At 38.6% G+C, this 17,739-nt stretch overlaps 2 protein-coding genes across 3 annotated transcripts; both read left to right on the top strand.

Annotated features, from left to right (window-relative positions):
- The first annotated feature begins 189 nt into the window (after nucleotides 1-189).
- Nucleotides 190-8,038, top strand: cacybp (calcyclin binding protein). The gene is made up of 6 exons (XM_083541884.1): nucleotides 190-374; nucleotides 2,648-2,861; nucleotides 2,974-3,070; nucleotides 4,170-4,269; nucleotides 4,396-4,490; nucleotides 7,426-8,038. Exons 1-6 carry the CDS (start codon nucleotides 357-359, stop codon nucleotides 7,583-7,585), a joined length of 684 nt encoding a protein of 227 aa, XP_083398010.1. The 5' UTR covers nucleotides 190-356; the 3' UTR covers nucleotides 7,586-8,038.
- A 1,748-nt stretch (nucleotides 8,039-9,786) lies between these two features.
- Nucleotides 9,787-15,315, top strand: plk3 (polo-like kinase 3). 2 transcript variants are annotated; one of them, XM_083541740.1, is made up of 15 exons: nucleotides 9,787-10,093; nucleotides 10,660-10,767; nucleotides 10,855-10,971; nucleotides 11,070-11,199; nucleotides 11,315-11,402; nucleotides 11,492-11,587; nucleotides 11,715-11,913; nucleotides 12,036-12,162; nucleotides 12,272-12,378; nucleotides 12,827-12,944; nucleotides 13,131-13,214; nucleotides 13,320-13,482; nucleotides 13,643-13,772; nucleotides 13,901-14,014; nucleotides 14,216-15,315. In XM_083541740.1, the coding sequence occupies exons 1-15, from the start codon at nucleotides 9,884-9,886 to the stop codon at nucleotides 14,408-14,410; spliced, it is 1,986 nt and encodes a 661-aa protein (XP_083397866.1). In that variant the 5' UTR covers nucleotides 9,787-9,883; the 3' UTR covers nucleotides 14,411-15,315. The 2 variants fall into 2 exon arrangements, with proteins under 2 accessions (XP_083397866.1, XP_083397865.1); XM_083541739.1 differs by having other exon boundaries at nucleotides 12,269-12,378.
- The last annotated feature ends 2,424 nt before the right edge of the window (nucleotides 15,316-17,739 follow it).

Below are 17,739 nucleotides of genomic sequence, written 5' to 3'. Positions count from 1 at the left end.
TTAAAATTAGGTGCGTGCGTGCGTAATTTATAAAACCACTATTTTTTTTATATAATTATTTTAGTAAGGTTGTTTATTTTTTATTATTCATTATTATTTTAGTAAAGTTGTACGGACTTGTACTCTGGTAAACCGATGTATTAATCAGTGTATGAAATAAAAAAAAAAATGCAGCTTCTATTTTGTTTTATGGAACCGGAAGAATCGCTGCAGTGCAGAATCTTTCTAGAAAAGCGTTTTCACACGCGTGTAGAGTGAAGAACAGAAGGTGTTACTGTGTTTGAATTTTAGTATCTTATTTGTGTTTATCCAATAAAAATACACTGAAGTAAACGACAGTGAAAGCAGTGACAGTGATGGACCTCAGTGAACAGGTATGACCTTTATTTCAGCTATGAACAGTGCAGTACACATTACATGTGTGTGATGGTAATACAGCTGTCAGTGTGTGTGTGATGGTAAGAAACCTGTTATGAACTGTGATCAGCTAATTATATTCGTTCAGTTCTTTATAGGCTGGTTATAGTGCTGCAAATTGTGTGAAATAAAATTGGGGAATTAGATTTATCCTGCTTAAAGTACATGCACACGTTGTATAATTTTGGCTTTTTATTTAATTACTTGCTGAATAATTGAAAGAGTGGCACAGATATGAGTCATGATGTGATGCACAAAATGGATAAAAATGAAAAATCTTTAAGTAAATGAATAATAAGGGAGGTGTAATCTGTAATCCTGTACCTGGTATTTCAGCGTTATTGTAAATTGCACTCCAATAACGCAGTCAGATTTCAATTTTAAATGTACAGTGAGGAAAAAAAGTATTTGAACACCCTGCTATTTTGCAAGTTCTCCCACTTTGAAATCATGTAGGGGTCTGAAATTGTCATCGTAGGTGCATGTCCACTGTGAAAAAAAAATCCAGAAATCACAATATATGATTTTTAAACTATTTATTTGTATGATACAGCTGCAAATAAGTATTTGAACACCTGAGAAAGTCAATGTTAATATTTGGTACAGTAGCCTTTGTTTGCAATTACAGAGATCAAACGTTTCCTGGAGTTTTTCACCAGGTTTGCACACACTGCAGGAGGGATTTTGGCCCACTCCTCCACACAAATCTTCTCTAGATCAGTCAGGTTTCTGGCCTGTCGCTGAGAAACACGGAGTTTGAGCTCCCTCTAAAGATTCTCTATTGGGTTTAGGTCTGGAGACTGGCTAGGCCACGCCAGAACCTTGATATGCTTCTTACAGAGCCACTCCTTGGTTATCCTGGCTGTGTGCTTCGGGTCATTGTCATGTTGAAAGACCCAGCCTCGACCCATCTTCAATGCTCTAACTGAGGGAAGGAGGTTGTTCCCCAAAATCTCGCAATACATGGCCCTGGTCATCCTCTCCTTAATACAGTGCAGTCGCCCTGTCCTATGTGCAGAAAAACACCCCCAAAGCATGATGCTACCACCCCCATGCTTCACAGTAGGGATGGTGTTCTTGGGATGGTACTCATCATTCTTCTTCCTCCAAACACGTTTAGTGGAATTATGACCCAAAAGTTCTATTTTGGTCTAAATCTGACCACATGACTTTCTCCCATGACTCCTCTGGATCATCCAAATGGTCATTGGCAAACTTAAGATGTGCCTGGACATGTGCTGGTTTAAGCAGGGGAACCTTCCGTGCCATGCATGATTTCAAACCATGACGTCTTAGTGTATTACCAACAGTAACCTTGGAAACTGTGGTCCCAGCTCTTTTCAGGTCATAGACCAGCTCCTCCCGTGTAGTTCTGGGCTGATTTCTTACCTTCCTTAGGATCATTGAGACCCCATGAGGTGAGATCTTGCATGGAGTCCCAGTCCGAGGGAGATTGACAGTCATGTTTAGCTTCTTCCATTTTCTAATGATTGCTCCAACTGTGGACCTTTTTTCACCAAGCTGCTTGGCAATTTCCCCGTAGCCCTTTCCAGCCTTGTGGAGGTGTACAATTTTGTCTCTAGTGTCTTTGGACAGCTCTTTGGTCTTGGCCATGTTAGTAGTTGGATTCTTACTGATTGTATGGGGTGGACAGGTGTCTTTATGCAGCTAACGACCTCAAACAGGTGCATCTAATTTAGGATAATAAATTTAGTGGAGGTGGACATTTTAAAGGCAGACTAACAGGTCTTTGAGGGTCAGAATTCTAGCTGATAGACAGGTGTTCAAATACTTATTTGCAGCTGTATCATACAAATAAATAGTTTAAAAATCATATATTGTGATTTCTGGATTTTTTTTTTTTCTAGATTATGTCTCTCAAAGTGGACATTCATTTACGATGACAATTTCAGACCCCTCCATGATTTCTAAGTGGGAGAATTTGCAAAATAACAGGGTGTTCAAATACTTATTTTCCTCACTGTAAATCATATCCTTGATTTAGTGACCCTCACCTCTTCAACAAACAATCCAGATAAGACACAAGCAATTTATGTAAATAAAATATGCCTTATTTGATTTATCCAGAAACACTTCCAAGTCTTTATTACATATGGAGATTTTTCTGTGCGTAACCCAACACCCTGTAGGTCAGTTTGTGAACTTGACACTGGTTGCAGGTAATTTGTGGATTTCATGCAGTTGACACTTTATTAATTAACTTGTTCAGATTGCAGGACTTGAGTGTGACTTGAAAGAAGTGACACGACTCCTGGAGATGTGTGAAAGGAAGAATGTGTGGGATGTCCTCTCACAGGAGCAGCAGAAGATCGAGAAAGTGCTGGCACAGAAACAGCAACAGAGGGAACAGCAAGCAAACAGAGACTCTGCAGATCAAGTAGATACAACAGTCAAGCTATACACAGTCAAAATTAACAATTATGGTGTGTATAATTCACTTACTGTTGTGCTGTTGCTTGGCCTCCAATGCCTGGTACATTACACAAATCTGAATGCCTTTGTGAATCACATGTTTATAAATATATATGTGTATAGGTTGGGACCAGTCAGAAAAATTTGTAAAAGTCTACATCACAGTACCAGGAGTGCATAAAGTCCCTGCTGACAATGTGCAGGTCAGCTTTACAGACAGGTAGGTTGTATGTATTTGTATAGTCGGTTGTATGTTTTATGTATAGCTGTATGTTTTCATAGTATCAAGTGCTTGTTATGAGCCACCTTATTTATTAGTACACGATTTCCTATAGTTTTCAGTTTTTTTTTTTTACCTCACACAATTTAAAAAGGTAATTTAGCGTGTTTACTGTTACAGTGTAAATCCATGCTGGGTACTGACACTAGTTCTAAAGTAATATTCAATAATATTCAGTTCAGATTAATTTTTATTGCTCTTACAGCAGTTGACAGTGATTGTATCTCAAGGTAGCTGTGTGTTATTTTATAACATAATTTTGTGTATAATTCCTGTGGTTACTTTCTATTGGCTCAAATCAGTCTGGCCGTTTATCCAGGATGTCAGCAGGTGCAGACAAATAATCAAAACAGTCCATCTGGCACCAACAATCACTGAAATCCCAATACGCCCTCCAACTGATCAGTACCTGATGCTAGTAGCCTGCATCTGGATTTTTACTTTTTAGTTTGTTTGTTTGTTTTTAATACTGCCACACGATTGGTTGATTATTAAAGGGCATTAATGTAGGTGATAAAGTTTTTACAAAAGTATTTTACAAAATACTTTTGTCAGTGTGGTGCTAATTTGTTGGTTGATGCTGTATTTGCTGTGAGAATCTAGTCGTTCTCTTGCTTGTTGATGTGACGGATGTCTAATTACAGTAAAAAATTGTAAAATTCAGTCACCTCAAATGCTGTTTGTTAGTAAAATGCAGCTATACAACAATGAGTGTTCAGGGTGAATCTTTCTTTTAAGTAATTAAACTTTTTTGGCCAAATTACTTTTGTGCCACTTGATGTAGGAAAAAGCTTTGATAAAATAGTTTTTTTTTTGTTTTTTTTGTTTTTTTTTTAGCATACTTCATTTTCACTTTATTTTCAAAAGTCATTCTTAACAGGTGCTATGTTGTAAAAATGATTTTACCAGTAAACACTTAACAAGCATGATTTTTATTTTAATATTTAATTATTATTTAAAAAAATACCAGTAATTTCTAAGTTGAGTGTCTCCATCCAAAGTGTGTCTTCTTTGATTGAACATTTTCTGTGTTTTACAGGTCTTTCAATCTGCTTGTTAAAGATTTGGAGGGAAAAAACTATCAAATGACAGTCAACAACCTCTTGTTTCCCATTGTAGTTGAGGAGAGCATGAGAAAGGTTTGGAAGTCTGTCCAATACTGAGGGGCTTAAAGTTATTAAAAGACTCTGTCTCTTTGGCCATTTCTAATGTTTTCTTTTTTTTTTTTTTTTTTTTTTTTTTTTTTTTTTTTTTTTTACATGCAGGTGAAAACAGACATGGTACTCATCATGTGCAAAAAGAAGGCAGCAAAGAAATGGGAGTGTTTTACACAAGTGGAGAAACAGTGTAAAGAGAAAGAGTGAGTATTATACTAGAGTACTGTGGTAACATACTTCACACATTCTGGTATTCAATTCAATTATATTTATATAGTGCTTTTAACAGTCGACATTGTCCTAAAAGCAGCTTTACAAAAATAAATGGATCACAAATATACATTTTAATATCCATCTGAGTAAGTTTATCCCTAATGAGCAAGCCAGTGGTGACAGTGTTAAGGAAAAAACTGCCTGAGATGGTATGAGGAAGAAACGTGGAGAAGACAGGTGTCATGGACAGGTGAAATATGGCCTCTATTCTTGCATTCAATTCAGGACAACCCTTTTCAGTGTTGTATTGTTTTTGTAGATGCAGTATGCTTTAGTAAACACTGATAACTTTTATAGTTCAGCTCAGTGTGGAGTAACTCTGACTACATTTGGGAAATTCACAAAATTGTATTTGTGAAATTGTCACTAGAGAGCATAGTTGTTATGCAAAGAATGTGCTTTTTGTTAAAATATACAGTATCTCTCAAATGTGAGTACACCCCTCACATTTCAGGAAACATTTTATTATATCTTCTCAAGGGACAATACAGTAGAAATTAAACTTGGATATATTTTAAAGTAGTCAGTGTGCAGTTTGTATAGTGTGCAGTATTTGATCACAAATGTTGAGCTATTTTATGAGTTGCTCAGTAGCTCCTAGTTTTATAACCATAATGACTGTATAAGACTGTAGAAAGAAGATTACTTATAATCACACACTCCAGTGCTCATGTTAGTTCTCACTCTCCAGTGTTCTGTATTGTTGAAAGATTTATGATCAAACTCTTGATGTCACCCAAATGAGGATGGGTTCCCCTTTTGAGTCTGGTTTCTCTCAAGGTTTCTTCCTCATAACATCTAAGGGAGTTTTTCCGTGCCACAGGCTGCTTATCAGGGATAAATGCACACCATTTACCTTGACTGTTGATTTCTGTAAAGCTGCTTTGAGACAATGTCTGTTGTGAAAAGCGCTATAGAAATAAACTTGACTTGACTTGACTATAGCAGTACAGATTTACTGTCCTCTGAAAATAATACAAAATACATCATGCAGATGCACTGGGACACATCATCAGTGATGTATCCTGGGGTCATTGGGTGTTTGGGTCTTTCAACATCAGACACCCTCGTCCAGGCGACCCAGCCGGGGTTGATCAGACTCCGGCCTGTGTCTCAGTAGCAATTGCCCACGGTTCTGCCCTCTTAATCCAAAGCCATCTATTGGCTTTCTCTCCGGCTTCAGTTGCGGTTCTAATCGCCTTCCTCTTTGCCTCCCCAGTGATTCCTAGTAGAGTAAGTACTTTGCAGAGTGAACAGCCTGCAAAACCTCTACAGCCCACCTCCAACGGCTCACAACGAATTTTCCAGCCCTGCCTTTTTCTACACTCTAACTAACTCTTGGTACTTAACCCGCTTCCTCTCATCGGCCTCTTCCATGCACTCTTCCCAGGGCACAGTGAGCTCCAATAATAATTGTATAGCAGTATAGATTTACTGTCCTCTGAAAATAACTCAACATACATCCATTATTGTCTAAATATCTGGCAACAAAAGTGAGTGCACCCTAAGTGAACGTGTCAAAACTGTGTCCAAAGTGGGAATATTTTGTGTGAACACCATTGTTATCCAGCACTGCCTTAATCTTCCTGGGCATGGAATTTACCAGAGTTGCACAGGTTGTTGCTGGGATCCTCCTCCCCTCCTACATAATGACTTCCTGAGCTACTGGATGTTAGACACATGGCGCTTCTCCACCTTTCGCTTGAAGATGCTCCACAGGTGCTCAATAGAGTTCCGGTCTGGAGACATACTTGGCCACTCCATTACCTTCAGCAAGGCAGTTGTCATCTTGGCGGGGTGTTTGGGGGTGTTATTATGCTGGAAAACTGTGGTTCGGCCCAGTTTCTAAAGGGAGGGCATCATGTTCTGCTTCAGAATGTCACAGTACATGTTGAAATCCATGTTTCCCTCATTGAACCACCGATCCCCAGCACTTATGCAGCCCCAGACCATGATGCTACCACCACCATGCTTTAGGCAAAACACAATTTTCTTGGTTCTCCTCACTAGGGCATCACCACACATGCTGGACACTATCTGAGCTAAACAAATGCATCTTAGTCAGACCACAGGACATGGTTCCAGGAATTCATGCAAACTGACTTCATGCAGTGTGTGGCATATGGTCTGAGCACTGACAAGTGAACCTTCAGCTTCTGCAACCTCTACAGCAATGCTGGCAGCACTCATACATCTGTTATTTTTAGCAAGCTTCTGCACCCAAAGCACAGCACGGGAACTTTTTTGATGGACCCTTGCAAGGCCTGTTCCGAGTGAAACCGTCTTGGAAAACCTCTGTATGATCCTGGCCACTGTACTGTAACTCACTTTCAGTGTGTTACTGATCTTCTTAGAGCCTTGGCATCTTTGTGGAGAGCAACAATTCTAATTCTCAAGTCCTCAGAGTCTTTACCATGAGGTGCCATGTTGAAAATCCAGTGGTCAGTATGAGAGAATTGTACTCAAAGCACAAAATCTTAACTGCTCTAATACAAGATACACAAATATGTTTGGTAATGTCAAGTAGACAAAAACATGAGTAGGACATGTGGCTTTGCATGGTTACATGACATACAGCTGTTATTACTTAGGGTGTACTTACTTTTGTTGCCAGCTATTTTGACAGTAACGGCTGTTTGTTGAGGTATTTTCAAAGGACAGTAAATCTATACTGCTATACAAGCTGCACACTGACTACTGTAAAATATTTGTTTCATTTCTATAGTATTGTCGGACTTAAATTCAAACTTAACTTTTGATTTGTTGTTTATTTATTATTCATTTGTAAGTTGAATTCCTATTAAAATATTAATAAGAGCCCATGTAACCTGATGATCATACAAACTTGTCATGTGTTCTCTTCAGCAAACCCAGCTATGATGAGATTGGAGATCCTGGAGAGGGGCTGATGAATATGCTGAAGAAGATTTATTCAGAGGGTGATGATGAAATGAAGCGCACAATCAACAAGGCCTGGGCAGAGTCCCAGGAGAAGAAAGCCAAAGGAGATCAGTTTGACTTCTGAGTCTTTTTACTACCACTGTACTACAAGTCCTTACCTACAGTGCATCCCTGTATAATTGCCTTTTTTTTTATTTAACACTTGTTTATTGACAGACACTGTGTTTAAAATTACTTATTGGAACACAGCTATACATTTGTTTTACTATTTTTTGCTGTTATTTCCCCAATAGTGTTAGAAATGTTTAAAGACATCAGTTTCTAACATGCTACACACTTAATTGGGCTTTCAAGATGCATAAACTGTTCATCGAAAATAAAATGTCAAAAGAAAGTGGCTGTTCATAAGTGTAAATTGTTCTGGGGTTGTGTTTCTACCATGTATACACAGTGCTGTTCAAAGGTTTTAAAAATGTAACAAAATGCTGTGAAGTAAGAATGCATTCAACGATATTTGTCAATTGTTTATGAACTTACAAAATGAAAAGTAAGCCAATAAAAGAAAATTCTATCAATACTTGGTATGAATACCTCTTGGCTTTCAACCCAGCCTCAGTTTTTACACTTGCACACTGTACACAAAGTCAGGAATTTTGTGGAATTAGAGTCTGGTTTTATATTAATTATACCGAGCAGATGCTAATGATCATCAGTTTCATACGATGTTTGAAGTATAGTCATTAATAGACACGGAAAACTGTGTAGAGGCTTAAAACTGGGTGAGGAACAACCAAACTCTTAAGGTGAGGTTGTGGAAGAAAATTTTATTTCACAGGTCATACACCATGGCAAGATTCAGCACAGCAACAAGACATTATAAATACTGCATGAGCAAGGTCTCTCCCAGGCAAAAACTGCTTTCAATGCAGACTGGAGTTTTATGTGCTGTTCACGATATTTTAAAAAAGTGCAAAGAAACAAGCAGTGTTAAGGACTGTAAATTCAGTGGTCAGCCAAGGAAACTTAAAAAGTACACTTCTGTTTGACATTGAAAGATGTTTTTAGTGTCATCAGTAATGAACTGGCAAAAACCAGTGAGACTTGGGTACATCCATTTACTGTTAGGAGAAGTCTGGCCATGGTTAATGGTGTCCTCAAAGCTGTATAATGCAGGCAGATACTTATCGACCATGCAGTATCATCAGGTAGGCATTTGATTGCTCCTAAATGTATTTTGCAGCAGGACAACGACCCCAAAAAGCCAATGTCATTAAGATCTACTGTATCTTCAGCATAGGGAAGAACAGGGAGTTCCTGAAGTAAAGGTTTTGACCTGACCTTAACATCATCATGTTTGTCTGGGATTACATAAAAAGATTTAAGGAAGCCTACATCTCCAAGATGTTTGGAACCAACCCACTAAGTTCCTTCAAAAACTGAAGCTGTTTTGCAGGCAAAAAGTGGTCACAGAAAATATTAATTTGATTTGGGTTTCTCTTCTGTTAATTTACTCTATATTTTTTCATTGATAAAAAATAAACTAAAACTTCTTGAATTATTCTTACTTTACAGTATGCTTTTCACACCTGCCTAAAACTTTTGCACAATAGTATGTGTGTGTGTGTGTGTGTGTGTGTGTGTGTGTGTGTGTGTGTGTGTGTGTGTGTGTGTGTAGATGAATGAATGAATGAATGAATATTAATGATGTCTAACAAATTAGACAATGGTTGAACTGTTTCATTCAAAATGGCATCAGTGTAAAAAATTAATCCACCAGGGGGCAGTATACGCTTTTTTATTGAAATTTTTTATTTCTATTTTTTTTATTTATTTATTTACAGCATTGAACATGACACACGTTATTGATTCATTCATTATTTATTTTGTGTCCAGGCATTTAAAACTAATTTTTAAATAGGATTTACTGTTTACAGAGAAGATCAATCACACAATAATTCAGGCTGGATTGGGCCACAATCCGGGGTTGGAAAAAGGTGTAAATCTTTTAATTTCGGAAAACTGACAAAGGGAATACAAATACAAATGAGGTCTTGATTAAAGAAGATGAGACGAGGCAGGCTGACACTCAGCTTCAGACAATCCTGTATTGGGCGGCCATTGATATTCATTCGCTCCAAACACACAGATCCATGATTGGATCAATGCGGATTCATTCACATTTTTCCACTCGTGTTCACTCCGCTTCCTCCACACTTTGATAGACGGCTGATATTAACAAATCACATCATCGGTTTTAACATCGATTCTTACATTAGACCCTGCCCTCGCCGTGACGTCACACTCGGGGTATATACTCGGAGCGCGTGTCTAGGCGTGTTAATGAGGAGTTAGCCGGTTTGGTGTGGTGGACTGCAGGGCCGAGCTTGTTTTTGGAGGGGAAGAGAGACTTAAGTGTTAATGAATGGACCCGGCTTGTTTCAGCACAGTACACCGCCGTTCTAGTCAAATGATGGACCCGGATTTGTTGAAGGCGTCCCCGGAGCTCTCTTCTCCCTCAACAACACAAAAACCGAGCCGGAGCAAATGTGAACAAACCAAAGTGGAGCTGGCGCAGATGGTGGTCGATCCGAAAACTGGACGTTCATACTCCAAAGGAAAGCTTTTGGGAAAGGTACCTCAGTCTGAATCCTTTCATAATAAGACAGTTTATTGATATTCAAGTAACCCAGCTTCGTCTATTCGTTTTCTTGTCGAAAATACGGTCTGTCTTTCGGCTCGTGTGTTCACGAGAGGCTTTATTCTGTGGTGTGTCCATGTCTTCTACAATAGTAGGATTTTATTATATACACACTTCATGTGTTTACATTGTTTGTGGAACCATGTAGTGAACGCGGGGTGAGTGTCTCAGCATCATACCTCCGGATTGTGTTTCACTGCGGATCTTTTCTTCATCTTAAGTAACAAACGGGTTTTTAAATTGTTGCGGATGTTTGCTGGCGCTTTTGGCTGCAGTCCCGCGGTGTAAAAGCTGATTTCTTCATCACTGGGGTGTGTGTAAGACCGCAACGAGCGACGTCATTTACATTCCAACAGGATTTAGAGGGTGGTGGGCGCTGCGGAAGTGCCATGTCATCCTCACTTATTTTCGGTGATGCTGACGAATAAACGACCACACGACAATTTAATCAGGCGCATTTGCTTCAAATCAAATAAAAGACCAGCCATGTTGTGTTGCAGGGAGGATTTGCTCGGTGTTATGAGATGACCGATCTTTCCAGCAACAAGATGTACGCTGTGAAGGTGATTCCACAAAGCAGAGTATCCAAACCACATCAGAGAAACAAGGTAAACAAGAGTCTGCTGATTTACCTTCATACTAATGGCAACATAATTTTGTTCATTCTAACCAGTGCCATTTTGTGCTTCTGTCAGATAACAAATGAAATTGAGCTGCACAAAACCCTCCAGCACAAACATGTTGTCAAGTTTTCTCATCATTTTGAAGATCAGGATAACATCTACATCTTCCTTGAACTCTGCAGCAGAAGGGTGAGCTGCTTTACCACTAGCTGTACTGTGTTTGGTAATGATGAAGGTCTTTTGACTGTGACTGCACAAGATTGACTGTCTGCTTTTTTTCGCTGCAGTCCTTGGCACATATTTGGAAAGCACGACACACCCTGACAGACCCTGAAGTACGGTACTACCTCAGGCAAATCATTTCTGGCCTCAAATACCTCCATAATAAAGGAATCCTCCACCGTGACCTCAAACTCGGTAATGCATTTTTCATTTTTAACGTTTCACAGACTTCTTGTGTAATGGAATCGATTGACCTTCCTTGCATAGTTAAATGAACTGCTGTAACTGAGCACAATTTCTCTTTGAATAGGTAATTTCTTTGTGAATGAGAATATGGAATTAAGATTGGGAGACTTTGGACTTGCAGCAAAGCTGGAGACTGTGGAGCAGAGAAAAAAGTGTGTGGTTTTTTTTTTTCTTCCCAAGTGAAAGCAGTTCTTACCAAAACCTTCATTTTGTTAAATAGGCACTTGCCTGTTTTTTGTAGAACCATCTGTGGAACACCAAACTACCTGGCACCAGAAGTATTAAATCGTCAAGGACATGGGACTGAGTCAGATGTTTGGTCACTGGGTTGTGTGATGTAAGTGAATGGCACGTTCAGTTTTATTTGATTAAATATTATATCAATTTAAAAGGAAACTTCCACAGTGGAAAATACTGGAACTATTCAGTTTATTGACCATGTATTATTTCTCTGGATTGGCCAGGTATACACTTCTCTGTGGGAACCCTCCATTTGAAACCTTAGACTTGAAAGAAACATACAAATGCATCAAAGAAGTGAAGTATACACTTCCACGGTCGCTCTCTGCAGCAGCGCAGAAGTTAATCTCTGCAATTCTGCAAAAGAACCCCAGTGATCGCCTTACACTTGACCAGATTCTGGCTCACGAATATTTCAGTAAGGTTAGTTATTGCAGCACAATGCTTAATCTTATTAGTTCTCCTGGGTATTTTTTAGATAACGTATTCAATATCTGAAATACATGACATTAAATCTTTTTTTTTCCCTTAAAATCTTCTTCCAGGGCTTTGCTCCAGACAAACTTCCACCCAGCGCATGCACAGTGGTGCCAGAGCTCAACCCACCCAGCCCTGCCAAGAAGTTCTTCACCAAGATGGCAAAGAGCCTTTTTGGCAAGAAGAAATCCAAAGGTAAGGCTTGCATTCAGTAAGCTTTTTATTACATCTGGGATGTATTTCAATTGAACACTGTATAGATATGAACATAGTATTTTATTTTTTAACTTTCGTCCTTCAGCAGAGAAGATCCCTAGTGAAGACAAGGAGGATATCTCCAAGCTTGTCTCAGGCATGATGAAGCATTCCATTAGCCGGCAAATCAGTCACAAGACGGTGGGAGTAAATGAGGTATGTGATAAGTCTTAATACTGCATAAGCATTGTTATACATTTATTCAAATGGCTTTAGCCAAATTTCTCTCAGAATATAATGTGATGCACTTAAACATCTTTAAGATTTATAAAGGCATTTTACTTAAGGTGTAATGGCAAAAGTATACTGCTGTATAGGGTGCTTCTCTAGATCCTTTTTTTTTTTTTTAACTGTAAAATGTCGGCTCTTGGAAAAATAAAAAATAACTTGCATTACAGGGGATAGACAAAGGATTTAATCCTGAACTGCAAACTAATAACACATGCCATACCTTAAAAAAAAGTTCTGAAATTGAAGAACATGCCAATACTATGCTTGATTGCTTTTGAAGACATAAAGAAACAAAAATCCATTTCTGTTTTGTGATTTCAACTTGACACTGTTTGAAAGCTCATTGCTGTGACATTTCTCATCTTTTCACAAGGTTGCCTCTCCAGCAGGTCAGTTGGCTATTTCTGGGCCTTTAGACACACCAGCTGAGGATGAGTCTAGAAAGTCAACATCCCGTTCTTTCAAACGCAGGCTAGCCAGCAGTACTGATGGTGTGTGCCATGTTAATTTAATTCAGTGGAACTATTTTGTTGTTGATCTGTTTTAGGTTTCACCTGAGACTTTTTATAGTTTAGTCTGTATTTTCAAATTATAGTGACTAGATTAGTTTTCTTTTCTTTATACTGTGGTGTGCATTTTGCTTTGAGTCTTCACATTTGACATGTATCTATGTGCAGGATGTGAAGACTCCCTGACCCCAGCAGCTGTGGCTGATGCCACCATGAAGGTCCTTATTAATTGCTTGTCTACCATGCCTGCAGGTTAGTTATGTACCATGCAATAGCAAATAGAAGCTTTTAAATACACATCTACTACTCAGTATAATGGTCAGGAAATTAATATTAGATTTTTTTTTTATTCTCTAGCATCTACAAATACTTCATGCGTCTCCAAGCCTACACCTTTCGTCTGGGTGACTAAGTGGGTGGATTACTCCAACAAATATGGCTTTGGTTACCAGCTCTCCAATCAAAATGTCGGTGTCCTATTCAATGAAGGCACTCATCTGAGTCTCTGTGATCAGCGAAGGTAACTTTATAACTAATATTTGATGCTTTACTTAAAACTAAAATTGGTCTGTGTAAACTTCACAAATGTGTTGAATCAAAGTGACTGGATTTTGGTGAAGCCTAATTATGTTTTAGCCTTGTGTTAATTCATGTATTTATTTATTCCCCTCTTTCAACAGGGTGGTTCATTATTGTTTGACCAACAATAAACATTTCACCTTTCAAGTGGATGCTCTACCAGAACAGCTCCAAAGCCAGAAACACATTGTGGAGCTGATGGCCAACTACATGGATCAGAATCTCATGGAAGTTAGTGCTTTCTTTTAAGATTTCTGAAAGGGATTTTTTTTATTGCTTATGATTCTTGTCCTTTTACTGTAAGTAAATAAATAAACCCTTGGAGCACTAAGAGGTAAAGGTTTTATTTGACTCAACAGGGTGGAGATCTGGGTTGTGATGACCAGCCATCACCTACTGATTGTCCCCTTCTCCTGCAGTGGATGAAGACCGATCATGCTTTAGTTATGCTTTTTAACAATGGTTCACTTCAGGTTAGCTTTGTTTCTTATATGTATTATTTGTTTTAATACACATTCTAGTTTAGCATGTAGCCTGCTGTGCTTATTTATTGATTGCAGAAAAAATATTGGAATAATCAGGTGAAGGATGGGAAAATACCAAATGGTTAGAGTCAGAAATATAATTTCAAATTTTCTTCTAATTTCAAAAACATTGTTTGTTCTTTCTCCCAGGTGAACTTCTACACTGATCACACCAAGGTGATATTGTCCAAGTCAGCAGAGTCGTACTTGTTGACCTATATTAGTCGTGAGCGGATCTCTTCCTCATATTCTCTAAACACACTTTGTGACCATGGCTGCTCCTCTGAACTGCGCCACAGGCTCCATTACGTGGTGCAGCTACTGCAGCACTACACCAAAACATAAATCAACCACAAAAAAAGGATTGAATCCTCAAGGTCTAGTACTGACTCCACTTCTGGAGAAGCTTGCATCTTGCCTCAAAAGTTCTCTTAACCTATATTCTGCCCTCTTTGGATTTATGGTGCACTGTTTTGGATATTGTTTTTCTTTCATGTGTTGCACTGACACTTAACAACTTGACTTCATGATGTACACAACAAAGTGACAAGGAGTTAAAGAGAACTTGCGTGACATGACTGAGGCTTTTTGTTTGGATCACCTGCCTTCCCCTTTATTATTTCACATCATGGTACACATCAAACATGGAAAGTTGGTGATTCTAAACATTTTAGTTATAAACCTGGAAGGGCTAGTAGAACTCTGCACCTTGAGGTGTGAAGGGAGAGTCAAGTGCCTTTCTAAAGGGGTGTCTTCTGGGTTGTGCAATAATGGCCCTTCTGTATCTTTAAGCTCAAATAACAAAAAGGTAACAGAAAGGGCTTATCTGGTGGAGCCTTTTATTTTTGAGTTGAATTCAGTTGTCTAAGTGGATGGTAGTAAGCACTACAAACACCTACTGTAAGCTTTTTTGCCTGGTACAAGATATTAGTCATATAATATCCTATCAGATAAGACTATATATTCTTTATTTGTGCCTCTACTTACTGTTTACATCATTAACTCCACCATGTGGCATTGTCCTTAATACTGTGACACTGACTGTAGTGTTAAAAGAAATAAGTATGGATTCTTTCATCCCATCTTTGTGAGTAATTTTCAGGCAAAATCTTGGCACAATTATTTATGTTTTTATTTATTTTTTTTATTTATTTATGTAACCTTATGGTGTTTATCACTGTGTAAATGTTCAATATCACTTTTTATGTATTGGAATCTTGAAATGGGGAATAAAGTTTGTTGAAATGCAATTTTGTGTTTTAGTTTATTAAATTACTCCATTATTTATTAAGAGGACAAAAGGCATCATAGATTATGTCTAAATCCATATTAAAGTGACCAGTGCCAAAAACCTGTTTATGAATCAAACACAGTAATAATATTGACAGAAAAGATTGCTCACTGCATATTTTGAATGAAAAATATATATTTTATTTTTTTCAAAATACTCGCACTAGACATCTGTAATACCATTGTATAACACTTTCTTTTGTACTTCAGATCATGTGTGACCTGATCACCAGATTATACAGTACAATCCTTCTTCTTTCCACAGCCAGCTCAGCGTCCCGTTTACGGAATCGCTAGAGTTGCTGGAAGGTTTCAATCAGCCTGCTCACACTAAAGCAGTAGTCACTTTTACTGTGTGTTCTCCAAATGGATAGCCAAGCTGAGCTAGTTCAATGGTAAGCCAGAAAAACTAAATATTCCTTCTAGTGGCCTAGAAAAACTGCTAGTCTCCCATCTCTGGGCTACAGAGGCTCATGACAGTCTGGAGCTGCAGCTGATAGAATCATTATTCAAATGCAGAGGGGGGGGAGACAAAATCCTGATTCTAAAGTTTTCTAGTGCCTCAAAAAATGTAAGTAGTCATGAGCAAGCAGCCAAAAAACAATACCTACTGCCAGTTCAAGCTTGAATTTTGTTTGTTGAGTTTTTAATTAGATTGTTCCCCCTACAAGTCAATGTACTATAGAAACAACAATAATGTATTGTAATGTTCGCATTCTTTTAATATCATTTAATTAAAGCCTGGAATAAAATGTATACTGGAAGACAAAAAATACAGTAGAACCAGAAAATCTGCTAATATCTCATTAATATCACTTAAATTAAGTGCATGCAGCGACAAGCTTTGTGTAAAATTATATTAAGCCCCAATTTTTGTTTTATCAATTTGCTGCTGCTGACTCTGTTGCAGCTTTACCCATACGTAAATCTGATATATGGCCATATATGAACATATATTAAATAATAGTAAATATATTTGAAGATATATTAACATAGTTGTAGTTCTATTAATTGCTTAAAACATACAGTGAGGAAAATAAGTATTTGAACACCCTGCTATTTTGCAAGTTCTCCCACTTAGAAATCATGGAGGGGTCTGAAATTGTCATCGTAGGTGCATGTCCACTGTGAGTGACATAATCTAAAAAAAAAAAATCCAAAAATCACAATATATGATTTTTAAACTATTTATTTGTATGATACAGCTGCAAATAAGTATTTAAACACCTGTCTATCAGCTTGAATTCTGACCCTCAAAGACCTGTTAGTCTGCCTTTAAAATGTCCACCTCCACTACATTTATTATCCTAAATTAGATGCACCTGTTTGAGGTCGTTAGCTGCATAAAGACACCTGTCCACCCCATACAATCAGTAAGAATCCAACTACTAACATGGCCAAGACCAAAGAGCTGTCCAAAGACACTAGAGACAAAATTTTACACCTCCACAAGGCTGGAAAGGGCTATGGGGAAATTGCCAAGCAGCTTGGTGAAAAAAGGTCCACTGTTGGAGCAATCATTAGAAAATGGAAGAAGCTAAACATGACTGTCAATCTCCCTTGGACTGGGGCTCCATGCAAGATCTCACCTCATGGGATCTCAATGATCCTAAGGAAGGTGAGAAATCAGCCCAGGACTACACGGGAGGAGCTGGTCAATGACCTGAAAAGAGCTGGGACCACCGTTTCCAAGGTTACTGTTGGTAATACACTAAGACGTCATGGTTTGAAATCATGCATGGCACTGAAGGTTCCCCTGCTCAAACCAGCACATGTCCAGGCACATCTTAAGTTTGCCAATGACCATTTGGATGATCCAGAGGAGTCATGGGAGAAAGTCATGTGGTCAGATGAGACCAAAATAGAACTTTTGGGTCATAATTCCACTAAACGTGTTTGGAGGAAGAAGAATGATGAGTACCATCCCAAGAACACCATCCCTACTGTGAAGCATGGGGGTGGGAGCATCATGCTTTGGGTGTGTTTTTCTGCACATGGGACAGGGTGACTGCACTGTATTAAGGAGAGGATGACCAGGGCCATGTATTGCGAGATTTTGGGGAACAACCTCCTTCCCTCAGTTAGAGCATTGAAGATGGGTCGAGGCTGGGTCTTCCAACATGACAATGACCCGAAGCACACAGCCAGGTTAACCAAGGAGTGGCTCTGTAAGAAGCATATCAAGGTTCTGGCGTGGCCTAGCCAGTCTCCAGACCTAAACCCAATAGAGAATCTTTGGAGGGAGCTCAAACTCCTTGTTTCTCAGTGACAGGCCAGAAACCTGACTGATCTAGAGAAGATCTGTGTGGAGGAGTGGGCCAAAATCCCCCCTGCAGTGTGTGCAAACCTGGTGAAAAACTACAGGAAACGTTTGACCTCTGTAA

This window comes from Silurus aristotelis, assembly GCF_946808225.1.
Source record: "Silurus aristotelis genome assembly, chromosome: 5".
Classification (NCBI taxonomy): domain Eukaryota; kingdom Metazoa; phylum Chordata; class Actinopteri; order Siluriformes; family Siluridae; genus Silurus; species Silurus aristotelis.
This window is presented reverse-complemented; position numbering and strand designations above follow the sequence as displayed.